This window comes from Tachypleus tridentatus, chromosome 9, assembly GCF_004210375.1.
Source record: "Tachypleus tridentatus isolate NWPU-2018 chromosome 9, ASM421037v1, whole genome shotgun sequence".
Lineage (NCBI taxonomy): Eukaryota > Metazoa > Arthropoda > Merostomata > Xiphosura > Limulidae > Tachypleus > Tachypleus tridentatus.
Window position 1 is genome coordinate 135,681,124 of NC_134833.1, and position 24,920 is coordinate 135,706,043.

At 34.2% G+C, this 24,920-nt stretch overlaps 1 protein-coding gene across 2 annotated transcripts in view; it reads left to right on the forward strand.

Annotated features, from left to right (window-relative positions):
• The window catches only part of LOC143226444 (protein NEDD1-like), a 54,648-nt gene that overhangs the window by 14,404 nt on the left and 15,324 nt on the right, over positions 1-24,920 (forward strand). For both annotated transcript variants that reach the window (XM_076457408.1, XM_076457409.1), the window contains exons 5-10: positions 2,629-2,769; positions 3,130-3,359; positions 3,828-4,035; positions 14,218-14,335; positions 23,321-23,437; positions 24,366-24,440. In XM_076457408.1, the coding sequence (XP_076313523.1) occupies positions 2,629-2,769; positions 3,130-3,359; positions 3,828-4,035; positions 14,218-14,335; positions 23,321-23,437; positions 24,366-24,440 (889 nt within the window). The remainder of the gene's footprint in view (positions 1-2,628; positions 2,770-3,129; positions 3,360-3,827; positions 4,036-14,217; positions 14,336-23,320; positions 23,438-24,365; positions 24,441-24,920) is intronic.

A 24,920-nucleotide genomic window follows, 5' to 3' on the forward strand; every position in this document is an offset into this window, starting at 1 on the left:
TTGATAGCATCTTGTATGTCACATTGCTTTAAATTGGATCAGTGCCTCTGTGTTGTGATCTTTAAATCATGTTGATATTTCTGGAAAAGCCTTGCTGTCATACTTGGCCCTTTCTATGACACACTTAATTTTGAAGGAGAAGATGGGAACTCTATAAGATTCTTCTGTTGAAAATGTTATGGCTAATTACACATTAACTAATTGCAGTATGAGTCAGCTTTGTGTCTGTGCATGAGCTGTCTTCCATTTCATATTTTGTAATTTTACTCTTCTGATCACAAATGCTTAAATCTTAGCTATCATAATCATAATTTTGGTCTGATAATAAAATATTTTTATCCATCACAAAATGACTTCATATATCTATTAATTATTGGGTTTATTAAAATCTTTGCTAGTTCTTCTGCAGGAGATATTTAAAAGTGGCCTCATACATTTTCTGAAACATTCTCATATAGGTCTCCTTCTTTCAAATAAAAAAAAGCCCACAAGACTTCTTCTATAGTCCTGCACCCCTGACTACTTAGTTACATCCTGAAAATGTGGATCAAATTGTTAATTGAGGCTGCTTTTCTGAAATAATCCACAAATTTCTATAAATACAATGCAAAGATGTTGTTGAAGTTGAGAAAAAAACCATTATACTTAAAATCCAAAAGGAAAAATGAGATGAAATTGCCATCTATAGATGGATAATATATTTATACCACTATCATCATACAGAAGTTTACCTAGACTCTTGTTTACTTGAGAAGGAAGTGTAATAGATTTATTATTATGCATTTATTTTACTACCTAAATTTTGTTTCAGTTTAATACATATTTAGAAATGAACATGTATTGCCTGTTCTCTAAATCTGTAGAAGATTCTCGAGCATAAGAATCAACAGTGTATATATCTATGCAAATATCAGTATTGTTGGGCCAACTGAACTTTTTAGAACTTCACTTTAATGTTTATAAATTGCAACATGTAGGGAGACAGTGTAGTAATATTGTTGGGTTGCTACAATCAGTATACAATAAACCTCGAAAGCTATAATTGTCCCAAACGCTTATTAATTGGATGTTTGACCAGAAACATTTATAGATTTCAAACATTATGAACCGTTCAACTGCAGTGAATTAATTTCAGGCATCAGACACTAGATATTTTTGTTGGTGAAAAATGTGCGTGTACTCAGAAGGGACTACCAAATATACCTTCCTTATGCTTATCACCGCAGAGATTGGGAAGTCTTAACTGCACAGTTTCAAATGGTAGACAGCTTAGTATGGGTCAAATGCATTTCATCTATAGTGTAGAAAACCACCACAAATGTAAAATGGTAGACAGCTTAGTGTGGGTCAAATCCAGTTCATCTATAGTGTAGAAAAACACCACAAATGTACTATGGAATTGAACCTATAACAGCTGCTGTTTCTAAACTTGACTAACTGAACTAAGCTGCTACTTAATTACTTCTTCTGGACACATTATGTGTGTGTCTATAGTCTTGACATGTTTATTTCCCATAAATCCACTAATATATGTTATCCATGATAACCAATAAAGTGAAACCTCAAACAGGAGTGTGTTTGATATACAGTAGTTTAGTCCACTAAAACATCTGCATGATAACTTACTTTACTGATCAAGTTTCAGTCTCTACATTTTCAGAAAAATTCTTGCTGATCATAGCACTGTTTTGCTTTAAGGTACTAGTAAAAGGGAAAGAAACAAAAAATACGCAGTACTGGGTTATAATCTGGAATTTATTTTAATATTAGTGTGGTATTAATAAATTAGTTATTTAAAATAGTTTATTAATTCTAGGTAAAACAATAAATAACTCTGGTTACTTTTGAGCTAAGACTAATCACTTTAAGATATACAAGCTCCAGTTAATTCATTTCAAAGTTGTTTTACTAAGAAAAGAAGTTTGGGGAAAATAATTTGATCATGAAAACAAAACAAAAATAATTTTATTCTTTCAACTGTAGTTTTGTTTTATGTTTCACACTGAGTTGGATCAAGATATTATAAAAAAGAAAATTTGTGTCAGAAGGAAATATCAGAATGAGTGAGGTGCAAGTTTAAAAACATATTAGTTGATAATAAAACCACACACAATAATCATATTTGTGTAAGAGAAGAGAGATTACTTCATAACATTTTCACTGCAATAATTCAGTGAAAGTTTACTAATTTTATTAAAAGACTTTTTTCAGTTTTTGTAGGTTAACTTGGAATATAAGTTTAAGGAAAGAAAACATAGTTCTGGTTTCAAGGTTATTCTTGATTTTTGTGTGTTTTAGATAAAAGGTTTGAGTATATAATCTTTTTACATGCTCCTCTTTGATTTGTTAGTTGTTTAGATTGTGTGTATTTTTTGTATGTTTAAAAAGCATGGTTTTGGGGTATTGAATGTAAATGATAGTACCAGTAGTGTAGTTATCAGTGCATTCATAATTTTTTCATGTATATAAATTTAAGAGAAGTTGTATTTAGATTTTAAGAAAAGCAAGGTATTTTTAGTGCATGTATTCAACAGAAGAAACTTCAGCTTTGTATATACATGTATCTAGGAATAAATACATGTAAGTAATGTTGTTCTTTGGACATAATACTTTTTTATGTCATTTTAGGGTCACAGAGATGAAATTACGTGCCTTCACTTTAATTGGAATGATTCCTATGTAGCTTCTGGCTCAGTCACGGGTGACATCCTTCTTCATAATGTTACCACTGGCCATACTTCTGCACCTCTCAGGAATGCTAAAGCTCAGGTATTTTTTTTCTGTAGTGATATGTTAACATTTAACATGTTGTTTACTGAGCTCAGTTTTACCAGTAGTTCATAACTAATTGTTTATGTCTTAATTAATTACCGAGCTTTGTAGATAATGAAAGTTTTATCTATTACTAGAAAGTCAGTGAGAGCTTCTTAAAATCTGGCCCATTTCTAGACAAACCTGTTATATAAATTTACCTACTGAAGTATACTTGGAAGCATAAAATAATGTGTAAAGTTTGTTTTTAGTTTCTGTCAGGAAGTCTAGTAGGAGTAAATTAATGTATTATTTGCATTAAAGGTGTTTTTATTTTTTAATTATCAAGAAATATAGATATTATTGATTTTGCAACAGGCAATACGAGGACTTGAGTATGGATTCATCAAGAAATCCCTCCTAGGATCTGTCTCAGATGATGGGTCTGTATCGCTGTGGGATGTCAATTCCCGTCAGTTAATGCATGGCTTTACTGCTGCTCACAGTGCACCAGCAACGGGCCTCGTCTTTTCACCTGTCAATAACATTCTGCTTATCAGTGTGGGCTTGGACAAAAAAATAATCAGCTATGATGTTCAAATGAAAAAGTAAGATTTACTGTTTGTTTCCTTTTGAACTTCATGAGAAATAGAATACACTTTCAAAATCAGGACAGATAATTAACCATCATAATTGAATGTACATTGTAAGTTACTTATAGTATCATATGATGAAAAAACACCTACTTTTAAAATGAAGACAGATGGCTAGCTGCATGCATTGAATTTCCATTATGAATTAATTGTGGTAGCACACAAAAACTTCATAATCTGTTAGTACAATACTGTTAAAAATAGCTGTTTTGTTTGAAATTAGTTGATATTTGACTTGTCTGTAAGATACTTGTGTGAGATGTTAACTCTGTTTTAAATGCTATAAGTAATGCTATGTCAGTTGAGTGGATTATAATGGTGTATCACATTGGAAACATATCAAGAAAATTTCATGTACTACTTATGATTGTGCTGCTTTATATTAATTCTGTGGATGGTTTGCTTCAACTGTTTTTCTATTAGCCATGTGAAGTCATTCAGTTGTGATGCTCCTTTGACGGCTGTAGACTTCATGGATGATGGAGTGACTTTAGCGGTGGGAACAAGCCGAGGAAAAGTCCACATATATGACCTCAGGCTGTCCAGCACGCCAGTGAAAACTCTGGCTGCTCACAATATTTCTGTTCATTCTCTTGCCTTTCAAAATACTTCAAATAGAATTTTATCACAGGTAAGAAACTAATGAAATGTTGGAATAACCTGAAAGATTTGTGCGGAAATCTTCCGCTTGATTATAGGTTTATTTTTTGTACATAATCTATAATGAAGTCAATGTGAAATAAAAGACAGCTTCAGAAGTTATTTTAGATTTTTTTAAGAGCTGAACTGTATATATATTTTTAAATAAGTATAACGATGTTATGTATTCAGTGTTAGAATTGGTAGCTGGTATTTGGTATATTACCAATTAAATCTGTAAATTGGATAAGAAATTTTCAGAACTTAGATTTTCGATTATTTGGTAAGTTTAAGGTAAATATGCAGAAACTTTTATCATAATATCAATGCATCTCTAAAGAATAGAGTATATGAACTAAATCTTCTTACACACACACACACACACATTACATTTCTGGGTTTCCTGCAAACTTATACACAGTACATCCTGGAGTGTGTGTTACGTTTTCCAATACACTTAGGGAATAATAATTTCCAACACTGGGCCACTTGAAAGAAAATTCTTGGTGACCAGAAATGTAAATTAGAAATGAAGTAATCAATAAAGATGGACAAAAAATTGATGCTCTTGTGTATGTTATAATGGGTTATATGAATATATGAAATTACAAATCAGTAAATGACTTTTATTTCAATCATTTCAAAGAGTAGAGATTAATTAGAAAGCATGTTTGAAGTAAACAAGTCATATTCATTCTAATACACTTTCAGTCTGAGTTTCAAATTTTCCTTAGGAGTACTGTTTTAGTTCATTAGTTTCAGCTCTTCTGTTATCAAAACTCTTAGACACATTGTGGTTTTATAGTTTATTCAAACTTCACGAGTCTGCATTTTAAAAACTTAAAATTACTGCTGCTTGTGCCATTGCCTTGCTAGTTTTGAAAGAATTAATGTCAGTCATTGTTATATTTAATAGCCTATACAATTAGTGTAGGAAACAAATTAGTAACTAATTAATAGTTAGATTTGTGTCATTGTTTATGCCGTTGTATTAGTGTAAAATTGAGTAATTTTAAGTTTTATGCAAAAAAAGCCTTTTAGTTGTAAATATTTTACCCTACTACTTATTTTAGTTCTTTTATTGATAAACTAGCAAAAGTACCTAGCTTCACTTGGGTTATTAATTTGATAGTATGTGTATTCTGAGCCTGTTTGAGCATAAAAATATAGCCTATATACTTTTGTTGCTAAGCAACATGACATAAAAGCCATTATTGGAATCATTGCTGTCAGCATGTACTGACTTTTCTGTATATTTGAAGTTGTTATATAAGGAACCACTTCATTTCTATGTAGTTTTTCTTTAGTTCATTTTGTTACAAAGATGTGCACACACATGTGGATAAGTAACGTTAGAGTGCCTCAACTAGGTCTACTAAGTATGGGTGCAAAATTTTAGGTTTGTGGGTTCTTTCCTATTGGAGCTACAGCAGTCAGGCAGAATCTGTGTGTGTGTCTGTCTGTGATTTTTATTTGTGGTATAAGGAACCACTTCTTTTCTATGTCTTTCACGAGCTTGCCTTATTAAAAAGATGCAAATGCATGCACACAGGTGGATAAGAAATACACAGGTATACACGCTTAAGGTCAATTTAGTATGAATACAAAATTTCAAGTTTCTAGGTTCTTTTGTTTTGGATATATGGTGGTCATATTTCTTTTCTATGCAGTTTTTTCACATGAAAGATGCATTTGTGTGCATATACACATATACAAAAAATAATACCCAGGTGCAAACCTTTGAGGTCCAGTTAGTGTGGGTACAATCTTTTGGGTTTCTAAGTTCTTTCCTGTTGGAACTATGATGGTCACATGTTCTTTTCTGTGTGCTTTTTTATTTACTTGCTTACCTCACAAAAGATGTGCTTACATGCATGCATGTAGATAAGTAATAATACCCAGGTTTCCCCTTCCCTCTTAGTATAGATGCAAAATTTCAGAATTTGTGGTTCTTTCCTGTTGGAGCTATGGTGGTCACACAAACACACACAGACAGACATGCCCTTTTATTATTATAGATGAAAAATTATATGCAGTTTCTACTCTGGTGTGTATAGTGCTTAAAATAGTTTTGTACTATAAAAAGCATTTCAAAAAGCTTTTGATTTTGCTGGCCATAGTGATTAAGTTTACCATAATGAGGTTCATGTACATCTGAAATACGGAATGCATTTCTTTGTTGAATTACCCTCATGCTTTTAACAACCATGTAATTCAGAGTTATTATATTAATGCAATTTAGAGCATTGTGTTAATGTATGCATGAATTATTTTAAGCAAACCATTTTTTTTTCCTCTCAAGTCTATTTCTCTTCAGTGTTTCTTGAGCAGAATTTGTGTGCTAACCTTTATCATGTAGTTACTTCTAATTATTTGATTCCTTTTTCCTCTTGTCTGTGTTTTATGTTAAACAAATTTTTGTTATGTCTGAGGGTGCGAGTATTATGTCTGGTTGATTTATTTATTTTGATATTTGGGTTATTGCTGATGCTTTTACAAACCAGTAAAGCCCTGATAACATTGACATTCCTTATTATGGGGTTATCTTCTACTGTTCATCTTACTTTTCAAGTTTTTGATCATCATATTAGTTACTGGGAGTCTTCTACTTTGAATTATTGTCAGTATTCTATCCTACATGCTATGATTTATCTTGTTTGAGACTTTCATCTTTTTCTGCACAGTTATTAGCTGTTGTAGTTCTGTCAGGATCAGATTTATACCTCACACTTTTCCTTAACCATGGGTATCATTGATATAGATTTACTTATCACGTAGTATTTACATTTTTTTGATGATTTGGACCATTGTGTTGCATTGAAAAGTACTTGTCTTCTTCCCAACACTTCAGCTGTCTTTTTAAGAGCTTCTTTCCTGGATCATAAGAGTTTTAGCATCACAGTTTATTTCTGTTGTTTGTTGATTCTCTTTAAGATGACCAGAAAGTAATGTTTATCTCCTCTCCTTCCTTTTCTCTCATCTATTTCTCAGTTAGTAGCTTCCATATGTTGGTTTCTTATTGTTTGTATGAAGGCAGAGTTGTCTGGTGATTAAAGCTTCTGCTAAGCTAGACAGACATTATCCTCCCCTCTACCAGTTTCCAGATCCAGAACCTCAAGCAGTGGATGTCCTGAATCACCTGTTGTGTTACCTTTGCAGATTCTAATTCTGGTTTGAAGAAATGCTTTTTATGCCCAGTCAGGACTGTTCATTGCTGTCTTTCTTGAAGGTACTGAATCTTTAAGGAAGAATTTGGAAAAGATTGTTTATACCTTACAACAAGTAATGCTCTTTGAATTTTTCTCTAGTTACATTAACAAACGAGCTTGTTTACTGGGATATTTCCAAGCATCTTCAGAGTGAATTTTGAGTTGTATGAAAGACATGTGGAAGTGTGTGTATAATTTCTTATTAATTCACTTTAATGATGTTGATATCTTTTCAGTTTTGGGATTTTGTTTGACTCAGTTTGTGACTTTACTAGCTTGTTTAGTTTTTCTTGAGTCCACATTCATGTTGTGCATTGTAATCCACATATCTCTATGCTTCTAATACTTCTCTTTTTTTAATTACAAAGTTTTTAAGGTTGTGTAATCATTAAAAAAACACAAAAACATGGTATCCTTTTATGGTAATAGACTCCATTTTGGGTGGATGTGTCCTGTCAATACTCACATTACATATACCTCTGTGTTTGTTCTAGGCAAAATTCTTTTCTCTGTGTTGGTGTTCCACAGGAAGATGATGCCTTTTGAATGTGTAAAGAGAATACCATCTGGTAGCTGATGATTTCTCAGTAAGCACCTTTTTCACTTACCACATGTATGCATGAAATTGTCTCTTTTATCTTGTTTCTCTCATGAATCCAGTTAATTAACTTTTAATCCCCTGGCTACAGGCAGGTCAAAGTGTACATGTCATGACCTCTTACAGAATTACATTAAATTAATTTGCTCTATTTTCAGTGTATACAAATAAACTTGACATAAAAACACAGATAATAAATCAAATTTTGATTTATTAACTTCTTGATTTTATAAAGAAACATTTAATAATATTCTTAATCATTTCTGGTATGAGAATCATGATATTTGTTGTTTGGGTCTTCCACCTTCCCTAATTTATTTGCCATTCTTCTCTGAAGTGTAAAATCACAAATTATAAAAGACTTCTTCCCTTTGTCACTTTGTTGAGAGCATTTTCACACCTTTTTTGGGCAGTGCTCTACGACATACATCATCACTAAGCAACAAAACTATCATCTGGTTGTTTTTAGGCCAACTGTGGTGTTCGTGTCGAATGGTCAATATTCACGTTAATAATATTCTTTATTTTTTGATATAACTTTTGTGATATAACTGCGAAATAATTTAATTCAGAAGTTTTGTGACATTGAGCTGTAGCTAAAAACAAAATAAAATTTACCAAGTAGTGTTTCAACTTAATCTTATATTACAATTATGTATTATGCTTAATGTTTAAGTTAGACTACAAATAGGCTACTGTTACTCACATTATAGAATCGGTGTTTAAAAAGTTTTAGGTAGTGAATAAATGTTAATTAATATATATTAGTTTGGTGTTCTAATGTATATATTACTTATCTGCCTTAAAAACATAAAGAAAAATAACCTTTTATTACTATCAAATACTTTTTTATCTTTTGTACAGTCAAAAGAATTAAAAATTTGTATTGGAATGTGCACACTAGAATACAGTGAAAGGGCTTAAGAATGCTAATTAACTCTCTTTCAGAGTGCATGTGTACGTTTGGTCGTGATAACACTTTATTTTTTGCTAAATATGTTGTGATTAAAAAATTACTTTGAGGCTAATGAAATAAGTGAAGAGTAAGTGCATTTTGAAGATACAGACAAATTTGTTTTACTTCAGTTCTATAATTTTCTCTAATCATTCAACAGTAGTTTCCTGTCATTTTTGAAGGGCTGTTATACAAAATTGAAATAAAGTACTAACTATAATACAAATATTACCAAAGCAAAGCATAATTTTATAGCTTTCAATCTAATTTGTGTATGGAGTATATACAAGAAAATCAGAACCACCTGTTGGAGTATATACAAGAAAATCAGAACCACCTGTTGGAGTATATACAAGAAAATCAGAACCACCTGTTGGAGTATATACAAGAAAATCAGAACCACCTGTTGGAGTATATACAAGAAAATCAGAACCACCTGTTGGAGTATATACAAGAAAATCAGAACCACCTGTTGGAGTATATACAAGAAAATCAGAACCACCTGCCATGTCCACCTGTCACATTCTCTCTTTCACAGATTGCCAATAATTCTCTCTCATATTTAATACTGTATTAGTTATAATCAATAGAAAAGCAGAGTTTTAGCCTATCAAGTGACATATTGTGTTTAGTTTAGAATATTGCTTCTTTATCTTTTGAAAGTTTTTCTTATGGGACCCAGACCAAGAAGGTTTGGAAATTATTTTAAGTATGTTTGCCATAGTTAGAAGGTCAGTTAAATAGTGATAAGTTATAGGACATTGTTTGCTTTGTGTGTGTTATTATTCTGCATTCTTAGGTACATTATTCAACTCTTTTACAACAGGCTTGATATAGACAAGTTCATCTACATATTTGCACACATTGAGTATTTGCATTATAACTTTTGATACAGCAAGCACATCTTTATAAAATTTGGTTGACTTTTAGTAATGATTACAAGTATTTTGTACACAAAAAAATCAGATTTTTTTTAATGAAATATTTTCACTAGAGATTTGTTTGTGAAAATATAGTTTGTTTTGTTACTAGTCTGAGTGCAAAGTGATTATATGATTTTATGATTATAAAAGCTGTTATTTGTCCTAGAAATCTCAAATGTTATTTGTGTAATCTCTAAAACCTCTTAAATACATATGAAATGTTTATTTTCAGAAATTTTTTTCATGTACTTTAAGTATGTGGGTCTGTTACTTCACCAACCTTGTAACCATCATTAAAAAAATTAGGAAATAAATATAAATTGTGCTTTTTTTTACTAGAATGACTACATATTATAACACAAAAATAATGTTTATTCTAAGTAGTTTAAGTCTAATAATGCTATATATATGAACATTAATTTTTATTATTTTGATCTCTCAGACATACCTAATGGACATTGCAAAAGTTACATTGGTGAGGTACACTGAGGCTATATATTCAGTAATATATAACTGATCCTTAATCTTCCCTGTTGTGGCTGTGTTTTAGTGGACTGGTATTTGGTAATATAGAGTCACATTTTAATTATTATACATTATATATATGTATATAGATTATTACTATTTAGAAATTAATTATTAAACTTGTTTTTCTTAAAATATGGAACATTAAATCAAGAAGTAAAGTAAGTTATTACCTCTTCTTGCTGTGACCTTTGTACTTGATTATTGCTGGATATGTGTTGCTAAGCCTTTTAAAATTTTGCACATGAAGGATATCAAACAAAATTTTTTAAGGTTTTTTATATACAGTTGAATAATAAAAAAAACTTAAATAACTACACTGATACCATAAAATACCACTAATTTCTTAAGCTTAGTAACTAAGAGTTTAAAAAATATGAAACTTCAAGCACACTAAAGACATAATCTATCTCCTTGAAAATTTGGATCGAAAGAACGTGGTAGTTTTTCAAAGATTAAAATGTACTTAGTTTGCTAAACATTTTAAAATTTTGTATGTAAAGGATATCAAACAAAATTTGTTTTAGGTTTTTTTATGTACATACTATTGAATAACCAAAAAATCATAAATAACTATACACTGATACCATAGAATTCCACTATAATTTGTTAAGCTCAGTAACTTAGATTTATTTTTTATTTTCTTTATTTTGATTACAATGAAAGTCAAATCAATTGAGTCATTATAGAGTTAGAGTAGAAAAATAACAGATTAATATAGAGTTTTACTGAAAATTGCATTTAATATGTATTTAAAAGGTTGTTATGGTTATGCAAATGAAATTGACAATTTTTCAGACGAAGAAAAGTATTTTTAATCTTAACATGAAAATCAATTTGCTCTCAAAGCAGTTAACATTGTGACTCCATATATTTACATAAATATGTTTAATAAATATAGTTAACTAAAGAGATTGGTTGTATTTATCCTGTGGTTCTGCACTTTTTTACTTTGTGGTGTAGGTATTCTGGCTTTCAGTATTTGAGGGGTAAGTCTAGATGATCTGAATTTTAAACATTTATTAAGGGCCATATTAATTTCCTCGAAAATACTTTCCCACCCACCTCCCCACAACCAGAAAATATGTGGATTTTCATTATAATTACAGCTTAGAAATCTGAGTTGTGGTGGGAAGGTAGAGTTTATGCAATATTTTTTTTAAGCATGATTAATAAGTCTTATGGAGAACTGTGGTTAAGTTGTTAAGAGCATCAGAACTTTGAGCTATATGGTTGTTGAGAACATGGCCCCAGAATAGGTATACAGTTAAAAATTGATAACTTATTTAACAAACGCTTTACACATGGTAGGGAATTATGGGAATTTCAAAACACACCATCCAATGACACTATAGCTATTCCTTAAAATTGGTTTTGCTTATCTAAACATTTATCTTGCTTGATTCAGTCTTTTATAACCAACTTAAATGCTCTTGACAGTATTTAATTTACAAATCTCCCCACCCATATCAATACATCTATTCTGGTACTGTATGTAAGCACCTCACTCAGATAATGTAATCACTTTTTCTCAAGAGAGCATTGGTTACAGTTTTTTGTGACAAAGAGCTATACCTCTTTTCACTATGGACTGTGAATTTTGCATCACCTTATGGATTTCCGTATAATTCTAATTTCCGGTGGGAAAAAAAAATAGATGTGATATTTGCCAGGTACTAGTCAGCACTGTGACTAATCTGACCTCACACGTTCCTACTTTGTCATCTAGTGTTTCTCTTAGGTCCAGGGGAAGGTCATTCTCGGTTAAGACTGTTTGTGTTTTGATTCATTGGAAGATGACGACATACATTTGATCTGGGGGTGTTTTCTATTGGTGTTTCTGAAGTTGCTCTTTTGTTGATCCTAGCTATTCTTGAGAGAATTTGGACTGTTTTTCTGATGTCTTTTTTTCACAAAGGCAGCTGCTCAAGGATCCAGTTTGGATCAGACATTTCATACTCATTTTTTTCAATTACTTATGTGGGTTGATAATATTTTGGGCTTTTCTATGTGCACTTTAAATCTAGTACTATTATTGGTGGAAAGGTGGGAGAGAAACTATATAATTTTTTTTTCTTACACCTGATATTCCTGGTTCATGCTGGGAGATTTACTGTTATTACATGACAAGATAGTTAGACTTTGTACCCTTACTTGTTTATTAACATGTTTTTGCTTCTCACCTCCTGGTAGAAGTATATTTTGTTTCAACAGACAAAAATCTCATTTTTTGGATATGTGAGGTTCCAGGATGGTTTATACTTGTTCTGGATGTAGTGTGATTCCTCCAGTCATACACTATTATCTTGTTTTATGTAGACACTTTCTATGTGGATAATGCTTGCACTGGCCCTTCCACCTTCTCAATGGGGGATTCTAGCTACAGTGTCACAATGTAGTATGTAAGGAAGCTAACATTTTCCTAAACTGAAAATGTCTTAGCAATGACACCTCTGCCTATACTCTCACACCCTTCACTCACTAAGAATTGATGTTGGTGAGTGGGATGTTGTAAGTCTTGAAAAAGTGATTACATTATCTGAGTGAGGTGCTAAAAAACAGTACCAAGATAGAAGATTCATTGATATAGGTGGAGAGACAAGTCTGGTATTACCAAGAGCATTAATGTGGTGTGTAAAAGACTGGAGCAAGTGAGATCAATGCTTAGAAAAGCAAAGTCAATGTCAAGGAATAGCTATAGTGTTGTTGATTTTCTGTGTAAACAAGTCAGTACTGTTCTCTATACAGATAAATAATAAAGCCACATGTTTCTTTTAAAACAAATGTAATACTCTGAGTGAAATTGTCTTGTTTTTATATTTAAAAGTTTATATAAACAGATGTTCTGTATTTTTAGATAGTTTTATTAAATAACTCATATTTATACCTCCTACACTCCAGTATCTTGCAGAGGAAACTAACATTAAACAAAAATGTCAAGAATATTTATTGTGAATGAAAGTGGAAGTATTGATAATGTTTTCAATATCAACAACACTAGGTGCGTTTAAAAAAACACGTGAAATTGGTGTTTAATTGCAACAGCACAGACATCGAAAGAAATACCATTGGTGTGAGCTGAGAATGGCCTAGTGAAAAGCACCTCAGATTGAAGATCTTATAATCTCTCATTCATTTCCTGTTACTAGAAATAACAAAATACTCTCTCATAGGTGCATTATTAGGGTGATGGTCAAATTCTGTCATTCATTCACACAACTGATGTGTTCAGAGGAAAATGAAGTTTCACAATAAAAAGCGATAATGATACTTAAGATAATCAACATTGTTTATTTACAACACAAGGAGACAGAAAAATGTATTGAAACTGATGAAGTTCCAAAATGATTTTTGTGTTCCCTTGTGTTGCAAATAAAGTTTTATTCATATTAAATATCATTCACACAAGAGTTGGTGGTGCGTGCCATTGATTAGCTACCTTCTCTTTAGTCTGTCAGTTCAGTTCCAGGGATGACTACTACAGATTCCTTTGGGTAACTTTGCATAAATATACAAGAACAAACAAGCTAATGTTATAAGAGAACTTGAGACATTTTGATTCAGGTGTTTAGAATTCTTAACTTATTGAATAAACTTGCCTTGAGAAGTCTTTTAGGTAGAAAGACAAAATTGAAATATTATAGTTATAAACTTTGGAAGTCCAGAAAGAAACTTATTCATTGGCAGAACTATTACTGTATTTGAATTGTAAGCTTATGAAGTGACTTATTGATATATGTGCTGTAATTTTTAACAGACAGGTATCTGGAAGAGAAAGGCTACATTTTTAATTTGGTTTGTCTTGCAGAGTTAGTTCCAAAAGAAGGGATGACCCAAATGGGCTAACTAATCTTCTGTCACCATCATGTAATCAGATGCCCTTGGAATATGTTTTTTCTTAGAATAACTCTAGTCTGATTGTTTTTATTTTTATTCAGTTAAATATTTTTTATTCATTGAACAGGGAGAGTCTTCAAAAAAAAAATCACAACACAACTTAGAACCAGCTCAGAACAGAGACTTTGAAAATGGTGATCTTATCAGAAGTAATGCTGTTGTAACTTATTCTGGCATTTCTACAGGTACTTGCATTATATTGTTGTAATTTATTCTGATGCTCGTACAGATACTGAGATTATATCAATGTAACTTACCTTAATATTTCTACAGGTGTTTAGATTATAATATTTTTGCTTGACAAAAGTTTATGAACTCCCATTTCAGATTGTTTTTAAACATTGGTTTCTAATATGATACCTCCTTTCATAAATAACTCTTCTTTCTCTGTATGCACACAAACTTTCTCTTGCCACTAGTCTTGATACTTCTACCTTCCCACCCTTGTGTATTTCTGTGAAACATTTGAATGATAGTATGCAAATGATCATACAGCAACCTTCTACCAATAGGAGTACAACTTTGGACATGTTTGCACACTGATTTTCTTCACTTAAGTGCTTTTCATTTTGGTTGGAATGCATATACAGATACTTGAGAGGTTTTGAGATGGTTAACTCTTTTTGAGTTCTCTCTCTACATCAACTTCTTAAAGATGATTACTGATCATCAGGTTATGAGCTGCTTCTTTCCAGCCATTCAGGGCTGTTTGGTGGTGGTGTATTCCAATAATTCAACTTTTGTCTCTTACATCTCTAGGCTTGGGGGCACCCAGTCAAGACACCTCTGATTTTGGACTCCGGGCCTCCTGTACTGGACCCACAATCATCAAATGTTCACTTGTTATATTCTAGGTTCCTTGAATTTCATCATAGATTACTTATCTGCATAGGATTCTTCCTATGGAGTTGTCACTGGTCCCATGGATGTTTTCTTGGCTCTGTGCTACTTGTGTTTTTACAAATTTGGATGCCTTTGCTACTAATCTCAATTCTATTTTGGTCTTTTATTCCACATCTTTTGATTGGAGTGATGGATGCTCTCAGTCAGTATTGGACTAGTCTGTGCCTGTATGTCTATCTTCCCATTTGTCAAGTTGTCATGATCCTTTCCATCATTTAAACTACTCTCGGTTGAGTTTTTTGGTGGCTCCATGTTGGCTGGCTAAATCATGGTTTTCACTCCTGTGCTGTTTACTGGTGTCAACCCCTCTTCCACTTTTTTCTTCCTCATCCTCCTATGTCAGCTTTGTCTGATGTGTGTCATGTCTCTGTTCCTGTTTTCCATTTTCACACATGGCTTTTATGCAATATCTGGTCTGACAGGAAAGTTTTTTTAAGCATATGGCATCCTTGACTTCTCTTACTGTTTGCCCTTCCTCTATGGTTCTGTACCAAGAGAGATAGTGCATGTACCATTATTGGTCATTACATCATAGCTATCCTCCCTCCCACCTGTCTTTTCCCCTCAGTCATGGGCTATAATGTGGCTTTATCAGCCCAGTTTTCTTTTACACAATATGCACATCTTTTGTTCACCCGTTTTTTCCCATTTGTTTTGTTCCTTCCACATCACCTGTCCTACTAATCTAGACTCTATCCTGGATTGAAACCTCAGTGTTGTTGTTCTTGTTTCCACCCTTCCTCCACTTGTTGGTCGAATATGTTTACTATTGATGCCTGCTGGACCTTATTTCACAGTTTCTATGTGATTCTTTTCCCTGATAATTCTTTTCTACGAAAAACTTCATTTGTTTAGGAAGGTAATTCCTTCCTTTCATTTCACACTTTTCTGGCTGTTCCATCCCTGATTGCCTTCTTTGCCTGGTCAGGGCTATTTGTTGCTATGTGGTGCATGCAGATTCCTTTTGTGGTTCTTGCTCCTGTTTGTTTATTTATTGGACACCTTCCTGGTTCCATGACATTTTTTTGATTATCCTTATGGATTGGATTCACCTAGCTTATTTTTCTCATTTTCCAGATGTTGTCATCTCTACTGTGTATTTTCCCATCATGTATGTCATCCTATCATGTTCTTAGCTACTTATTTCCATTATTAGTTGGAGGACATAATTCGTGTAATTATGTGGACTGCTCCTCATACATTTACTGCTCATTATCTGAACCACCTAGTAATTGCTTGTTCAAGTTTTCATCTTCTTGACACCATTTTGCACTCCACAGTTTCTCTTTGAGTGTGTAAGTGCTCCTTTTTTCCATTTCAGATCCCATTCAGTGGTGAGTGTTTTCTGACTAGCTATACTTGTTCATGTATCCACACTGTAAAACTCGTTTTATATACACTCACTGTTGATAAGTGTTAGTTTGCAAGACCACTTATAGGTATGTCTCATGGTATTTTGCTTCATAAAAATGTTTGTCTTCGATTGTACAATCATGGACAAACATAAGTAAAGCAGATAGGGATTACTGCTCACTCCAGATTATCTATGTGTTGTAAGCCATGGGAGTGGCCTGCTTTTCAAAATAAGGCATCAAGGTCACCCATTACACTGTATCAGTACAACATTCCTATGGATTCTCCAACACACTCTTTCCACCCATCTTCTGGTAGACTATAGGATTCCTTGATACGTATTACTTCCTGGCCACTGGGATGGTAGACTATGGAGGCTTCCCTCCTGAGTATGCTCAATTCAACCTAGTAGAGAGTAGACGTGTGGTGTTCTACTGGTGTAGATGTTACTAATGCTCATCTCACCATGGATCCAATGTACAATTCCAGATACTACCAGATGTTGGATTAAGCACTCTATCAACATGCGGTTTACCCTCAGTGTTGGATTCATGTATGTGGTGAGGGGACCTCTAAGGGAAGGTTCTGTTCTTTCAGTTTACCTCCTTTGGTATCTAAACATCCACTAATGTGTTTGCTGTACATGGCGACCCGTGAAGGGGAGGAGAGGATCCTGGTGGTTGAGAGGTCCAACCTTAACACACCACTTTGGCCTTAACTTCCTGTAGACGGGCAGCCTTCAGGTGGCCCCCCTTGGGTCAATTTACTGGTCCACTTGGGCTAGGACCAACCAAGTACCAGTGTTGAAAGTTCTCACAGGTGTTGTGGACATTATATTTGATACTGGTGTTTGGGTATACTCACAAAACCCTGGCATTACTGCAGTGTCCTTGTTTGACATTGTAGTGCGTCCCCTTGTAGGGCTCCATGGTGGTTGGGGTCAGTGGACACCGAAATTTCCCTTTTTTTATTATGAATCCTCCAAATAAAAATTTAAATAAAATAGTGAAAAAACAGTCCACAGGTAATTGACCACATCTTGAAGTTTCTGAGCATCAATGTTCAACATCTGTAACACCTGTTGTACCTCATTTTCTTATCCTGCATTCCCTTCCACACAAACCTTAAGGGCAAATGTCCCCCTTCTTTATTCAGAAGGTACTAGAGGGCCTTGCTGGCTCTCCAAAGTCAGTAAAGAATCTTTGATCCAGTGACATATTGGTGGAAACAACTACATCTCAACACAGTGAACTCCTCTTGCATTCAAAGGCGATTGGGGATACACTTGATAAGGTTTCACCACATACTACTTTGAATTCATCATAAGGAGTTATTGTTGAGAGGGATTTGAAGAACATCCCCAAGTCAGAGATTCTTGCTGGTTTCTTCACTCAAGGAGTTTCTAAAGTGAAGCATATCTCCACTTGGAAAGATGAAATTACGATGCTGACCAATATCCTCGTTCTGATATTTACATCACAATGTCCACCTGCCACCATCAGGGCAGGTTATTTTAATTGCAGGGTATGGCCATACATTCCAAACCCCCTCTGATGTTTCCAGTGTCAGAGGTTCAGTCACTCAAAGACATCATGCTGTGATTTCCTGACATGTGCTTATTGTGGTGGCAAGGACCACGATGCCTATGAGTGTGAAATGGACCCTCATTGCATCAGTTGCAATGGCTCTCACCCATCCTAATTTTGTTCTTGCTCTAATTGGTTGGAAGAAAAAGAGGTGTAGCGTTTGAAAATGATTCATAACATTACTTATCCTGAGGCTCAAAAATTGCTGTCCACTGCTTCATCTTGGATGTATGCTGCAGCACTTCATTCCACAACTACAGTGGGAGTGCAGACAGATCTCTCTGTGCCTTCAAAAGAATTCTTCACAAAACAATTGAAAAGCCTTTTGACCTCCATGGCTAAAATAGTTGATGAATGAACTTCAACACCCATATCTGTCCCTTACATACATTCCAACAAACCCCAAGATCCACTTCCTTTGGTCCCGGGGACAGGCATTTCCTTGGATACATCTTCTTCTCCCACACCAAGATGAAAAACAATCATTTGTTTGCATCCTCAGTCACTGGAATCCTCTTCTTCTAACAGCAAAGATCTGCCCAATCAACCCAGGGCAGGATACATGGAGTTCGATAGACCTCCCTCGAATAAGGACAGTAAAGAAAAAAGACGTTATAAATGGAAGGGTTCTCCACTCAATTCGCCTACACGTCATTAAAAATGGCCACCTTGATACAATGGAAGTGTCGAGGTTTACTTTCTAATCTGGATGACATCATAACACTGATTGCTTTCTATCATCCTGTATGTCTTTCCTTACAGGAAATATTTCTGAAACCTGCTGATACAGTCATCTTTTGGCAGTTTTCTTTGTACAGAAATGACTGGACGAGTGCATGGAGGGGTGGCACTGTTGGTTGATCAACATATGGCCACCCTGTCTTTGCCACTTGATATACCCTTGGAGGCCGTAGCCATACGTATTTCATTGGGTCATACCATCACTGTTTGTTCTCTCTACCTGTTGCTTGGAGAGACATATGATCAATCAGATCTTAATGCTCTCATTGAACAGTTGTCGTCTCCCTTTTTAATACTGGGGTAATTTAATGGACATTATCCCTTCTGGGGAAGTGCTGTTATTGATAGGAGGGGTGGCTCTGTAGAGCAATTGCTCTCTGATCACAACCTTTTTCTTTTCAATACTGGTTCTTCTATGTATTTTCATGCACCTAGTCAGTTCTTTACTTCTATTTATCTCTCAGTTTAATCCCCTTCATTATTCTTCCATTTTTCATGAAAGGTTGACAATAATCCACTAAGCAGTGATGATTTTCCTATAATTTTGAGAGAGTGGCTGTGGTCGATGCCACCCGACCTGGGTGCCCAAGTGGAAGCTGAATAAGGCAAACTGGCCCTCTTTCACTGCTCTCACAGAACTTGATCCTGCCATCGTCTGTAAGTCATCAATAGACGACTATGTAGCAGCAGTAACTGACTGTATTATACAAGCAGCTATTCAATGTATTCCTAAACCTTGACATATTTTTCACTGTATCCTCGTCCATGGTGGAATCCTGCCTGCCACATGGCACAGAAGGCTCAAAAATGGGCGTGGGGTGCTTTCCAGTGGGCCCGTGCACATGCTCAGTGGGTAAGACATCAAAACCAGGAGAAATCTTGGATTAAGTTCACAATGGCATATATTCTACCTCCAATTCCAAAGTCATATGAGACAAGATTGAAAGGTCAATGGGCAATATAATTCTATCCCCCTCTCGATCTTGCTCTTTGATGTCCAGAAAGTAGCTGATACTCTAGGTGAATTCTTTTGCTGGGTATCTAGCACTTCTGTTTCTACCTCCACCTTCTTAGCCATCAAGATTTGGGCAGGGAGATCACCTCTCTCCTTTCGAGCTGATTGTCTCTATGACTATAATTGTCCCTTTACATTGGTTCCTCGAATCAAACAATCTCCTCTCACCCACCTTGTGTAGGTTCCAATGACTGCTTCACCGTGGACCACCTGATTTGACTTGAAACATCAATCAGAGAAGGCTTATGACAAAACTGGAGGAATGGCATTTTGTGAGACCTTCATATACACTGCTGGCCAAAATCTAAAGGCCAATGAACGAAAAGAAAAAATATGCGTTTTGCGTTGTTAGACTCAACCACTTATTTTAGTAGAGCTTCGAAAAATGAAAATAAGCAAAGGAAAAATACAAATAGAAGTGTATATGGGTTACATGGCCATTTGCCCATTTTTATTAAACATTTTTTTAAAGGTCAGGTGATTCCAAGTTTGTGTGGGTTCGACACTTTCCCGTTCTTTTCTACAGGAACTTGAAGTCCTTCTGGGCTGTGTCTTGAGTGTCACACTTTTCAGTATAAAGATTAATGCCATCAGTGAACAACTCCCTCTTACTGTTTCAGATGTGCTCTATGTCAATGACTTTCACATCTCATGTCAGTCGTTGAACATGAGGTATATTGAGCGGCTGCTACAGAATGCCCTCAATTGTTTACTGAAGTGGTCCACAGCAAATGGCTTTACTTTCTCTATCTCTAAAACCGTTTGCATGCACTTTTGCCACCAACGGGGTGTTCACCTTGATCCTAAACTCTGTATCGGTAAAGTTATGCTAACTGTGGTCCCTGAGACAAAAGTTCTTGGGGCTAATTGTTGACTGTAAGCTAACCTTTATACCACACACCAAGCAGCTACGGGCCAAATGTGCAAGAGCATTGAACATCCTCCGTGTCCTTTCTACCACCACTTGGGAAGCTGATCGACGTTCTATGCTAAACAATGGAAACTCGACTATGGATCACTGGTCTATGGCTCTGCCAGACCATCGGCCTTAAAGATGCTAGACCTTATTCATCATGAAGGACTTCGGCTCTGCACTGGGCTATCCGCTCTTCCCCAATTCAGAACTTATATATTGAGTCTTATGAACCTTCTTTGCACCTATGCCTTCGTATCCAGATGCAGTTAGATGAATTGGGTCTGTCCTTGGATAGCATTGCTGTATCCACTGGTCAGCCCATCCCACCATGGCTTCTTACAGTCCCAGTGACCTGTCTTTAAGTCATTTGAGAAAAGTAGACACTCCTGATTGGAAATACTGTCTGCTGCTGAACATCTTTTGAACCATCCTTCCATTTCTATTTTTATAGATGGTTCGAACTCGGGTGACTGTGTGGGCTCTGCCATGATTTGTTGTGGTTTGGTGGTTGTGTACAGAATCCCCTCTACAGCTTCTGTGGTCACTGCTGAACTGTATGCCATTTCTCTTGCCCTGGATCACATAGAAGATAAGCAGTACTCAAACTGCACGATTTATACTGACTCGCTTAGTTCTCTACTGGCCCTAGAATCACTTCACATTGGTTCAGACCCTGTTCTCTCTGATATTCAAAACCAACTGGCCCATTTCTCTTTAACATCTACTTCTATATGGTTTTTCTGGATATCAGGCCACGTTGGTATTCGCAGGAATAAGCTCGCTGACACTGCAGCTAAGTCTCTCTGTTCTGGCACTATCACTGCTGTGCCTGTTTCATACATAGACTATGGTCCTGTATTCAAGGTTCGATTCCATGCCAGTTGGCAGTCGATTTGGAGTGAGCAACATGGAAACAAGCTTTTTCTGATAAAACCCTCTATTGGACTTTGGCCATCTTACTTCTCTAAGGATCAGAAAGAGGAAGTTGTCCTAACTAGACTACTCATTGGTCACAGTTTTTTAACTCATCGTTTTCTTTTATCTGTGGCTGATACACTAATGTATTGTCTGTGTAACACTCAGGTCACAATAAGCTACATTTTACTCAGTTGCCATCATTATGAATCTCAATGACACCACCATTTTAAACATGTTTTGTCCCCAAGGTTTATCTGTAAAGTTAGTGTCATTAGAGATGGTAACACTATCCACCTTAGAAATGTTTTTAGTTTTTTAAAGGCCATTAATCTTTTTAATGCTACTTAATTAATAAGTTTTTAATTTATAAATTAGACCTTTTTTAATGTGATTCCCTTTTAAGAATCAAAGTACATCTAGTTTGATTTGAAAGTGGAAAATAACTGTAACATCAAATAACTCTAAACCAGGACTGAAAGGCCAACTTCAGGTGTCTGATGTTGCTGTTTGAACTACCAGTTAGTCATCCTGGTGAGTTATGATAATTACAATTATGCTAGAAAAAGTCCTTTACAACTTGTATTACTGTAGTTTTTCTCTTACTGCTGCAGACAAGATATAAAAATTGGATTTAATGCTATTTATCTTTTTAATTAAAAAATTACACTTTGTTTTGTTTTACCTTAATTTTCTTTTATGAATTTTAAATAATTTTACTTTAATTTTAATCTTTTTACCAGATGTTTGGTGCACATAGTCTAGTTGCTTTGCACTATAAAACAATAAACCAACCAACCAACCCTCCTCTTTATCATCTCCTGGATGCTGGTTCTTGGTGGATACAATGTTTATTCGAGCTGGACCAATCACATAAGTCCTCATATGGCTGGCTACCCTTCTCTTCCTACAATCTGGACAATACATTAATGTTCTGATGATAGACTGGAGATGTATCTCCAGTTTTGTTGTCCACCTTCCTATCTTCCTTAGGATATCGGTTCCTGGTATATATTGTGATCTGCCCTCCTCACAGTAGTGTTGGCTTCCATTTATTTGTGCTCCCTATGGTCTTCCTTTGGGCACTTTCTAAAGGAGTATCATCTTACGGGACACTCTGCCAACTCAGTATGCATTTCTAGCTGTTAGTGAGTGAGATAAAGATATTATATTGGAAGTATCATTTTTCTACACTGAAAATGTATTTCCAGTGGATACTAATTTCCTCTCAGATTTCCCACTCAACCTCTATACTTCTGGTGTTGGTTTGTTTTAATGCCAAATTTGCATGGAGAAAAGGGTGCTAGTGATGACAGTAGGAGTTGTGTTTAATTCCTATTGGTGGAGCACTGCTTCATTATCACACAAATAATAGTATGCAGAGGTCTCACATGAATATACATGAGGGTAGGTGGGAATACAAGATTAGTGGTAAGTGAACATTTGCTCATATAAAGGACAGTCAGTAGCAGTCAAGAAAAGCTGTATGTGAGAGGAAGTAAGTGGCTATTGGAAATACTTTTAATTTTAGGAAAATGTCAATTTTAATGGTGCATATATTTTATCATAGCACAAAAGAGGTTAATGTGTTAGATTAATTAACTGACACATAACCATGGTTTTTAGTCGTGAGAAGTATTAATTTTTGAAGTAATATAGTATAAAACACGAATAAAATTATTGATTATTGTTTCAATGATGTTGAAATGTAAATAAATAATAAAAAAAACATGTTTCTTAGCTGCTTCTGCTCAGCCCAGTTCTATTTCGAGTCCAAGTCATTCAATGCCAGCTGTGTATGTTGACACTGTTTGCCCAGGAAGGAGCGTATGTGATGTATTTTCACCAGTTCGAGATGGTAGGTTTTAAACGTAGATAATTATTTTCATTTTGAAGTGGTGTGATAAGTTTAATATTTCAGTGTAACACCCCTGACATAACTGATCCTTCCATGTAGTAGGTAAGACATTTTATCATTTTTTAAACTAATTAAACCAGGTTAGTTAACCAGAAGTTAAACATTTAATGTGTTATGTGATGAAAAATGTCACTGTTGAGTTGAATTACAGAACTTTTGTTATGCTGACATTGGTTAAGCTAATTAAAAGATATATAAGTATGTTTACTCTTTTTCACTTCTGTAGGTAAATTCCTCATGAAGCACAGTCAATTTTAGAAATTTCTCCTAAAAGACAGTGATAATAAACAGATGCTTATTTGTTGTGCAGAGTAAATAATTCAAAACTTAGTTTGAAAAGTAAAGCTAGTTTATTTTTATCTGTTATGTTTTAACAAGTAGATTGGAAAAATTTATTTAAAAAGGTATTGTAATTTATCAGTTATTATATGTAAATGGTGTTAGTCAGTTTTCATTTCATTAGGTGTCAAGTCCTTTAAATTTTGATTTATTTCCAACAACACAACCAGTTTGACACAATGAAAGCATGAATTCAACATTTTCTGATAAGTCTGTATGGATTATCCAGTGTACAAAACTGTTCTGAATGAACACTGGTTTCAGATACATTTTTTCCTTCCATTTGTTTTCTACAATCACAGTATATCTCTGCTTATTGGAAGACTGTTCTTTTAAGCACTTTAGTTTGGTGTTTTGATAATTTATATACTTTTTTCAAAGATATTGTTGTGTTAAACACTTTTGAATGTGTCAGTTTTCACATATGTTTTAAAGCACAATTTGGAAGCATAAATACATTTATCAGTTGTGACTGGTTTTATTTTTTGGTAACAGTTAAGGTTAATATGTTATATATTGTTTTATGCAGGAATCTATAAAACCTTTGATAGACAAAATTCTCCTATAACTTATGGTGAACAGAGAGATTCTGGATCCTTTTCACGTAAGTTTGGAAATATTTTATGGAATAACTAAAATATTTAAACCTCACTTTATAACCTGTAAATATTTTGTGTAGAAACAGCCAGAATTACTTGTATATTAGTAAAATATATGTTAAGTATGTGCCTAATAATATAATTAAACTACAGAAAGGAAATAACCATCAAACAACCATAAAATGTATAGTATCTATTATCTTGAACCTGATGAATTAAAATAATATATTGTTTAATATTTCTTAAGTTTGATTAAATGATTCCATTTATTAATATTATTATAGCTAAACTGAACAGATTTCAGTAACTTAGATTATTGGTAACAGTCTGTAAAAGTTACATTTTAAGTGGAGAAAACTGGAATCACTAAAAACCAATAAACCTAAAATTTGTGATAAAAATCACATTAACTGCAGATGTTTATATATGTATATATATTAATGTCTCATTGTTTAACCAAAGTAACAAGTTATGCTATGAACTAT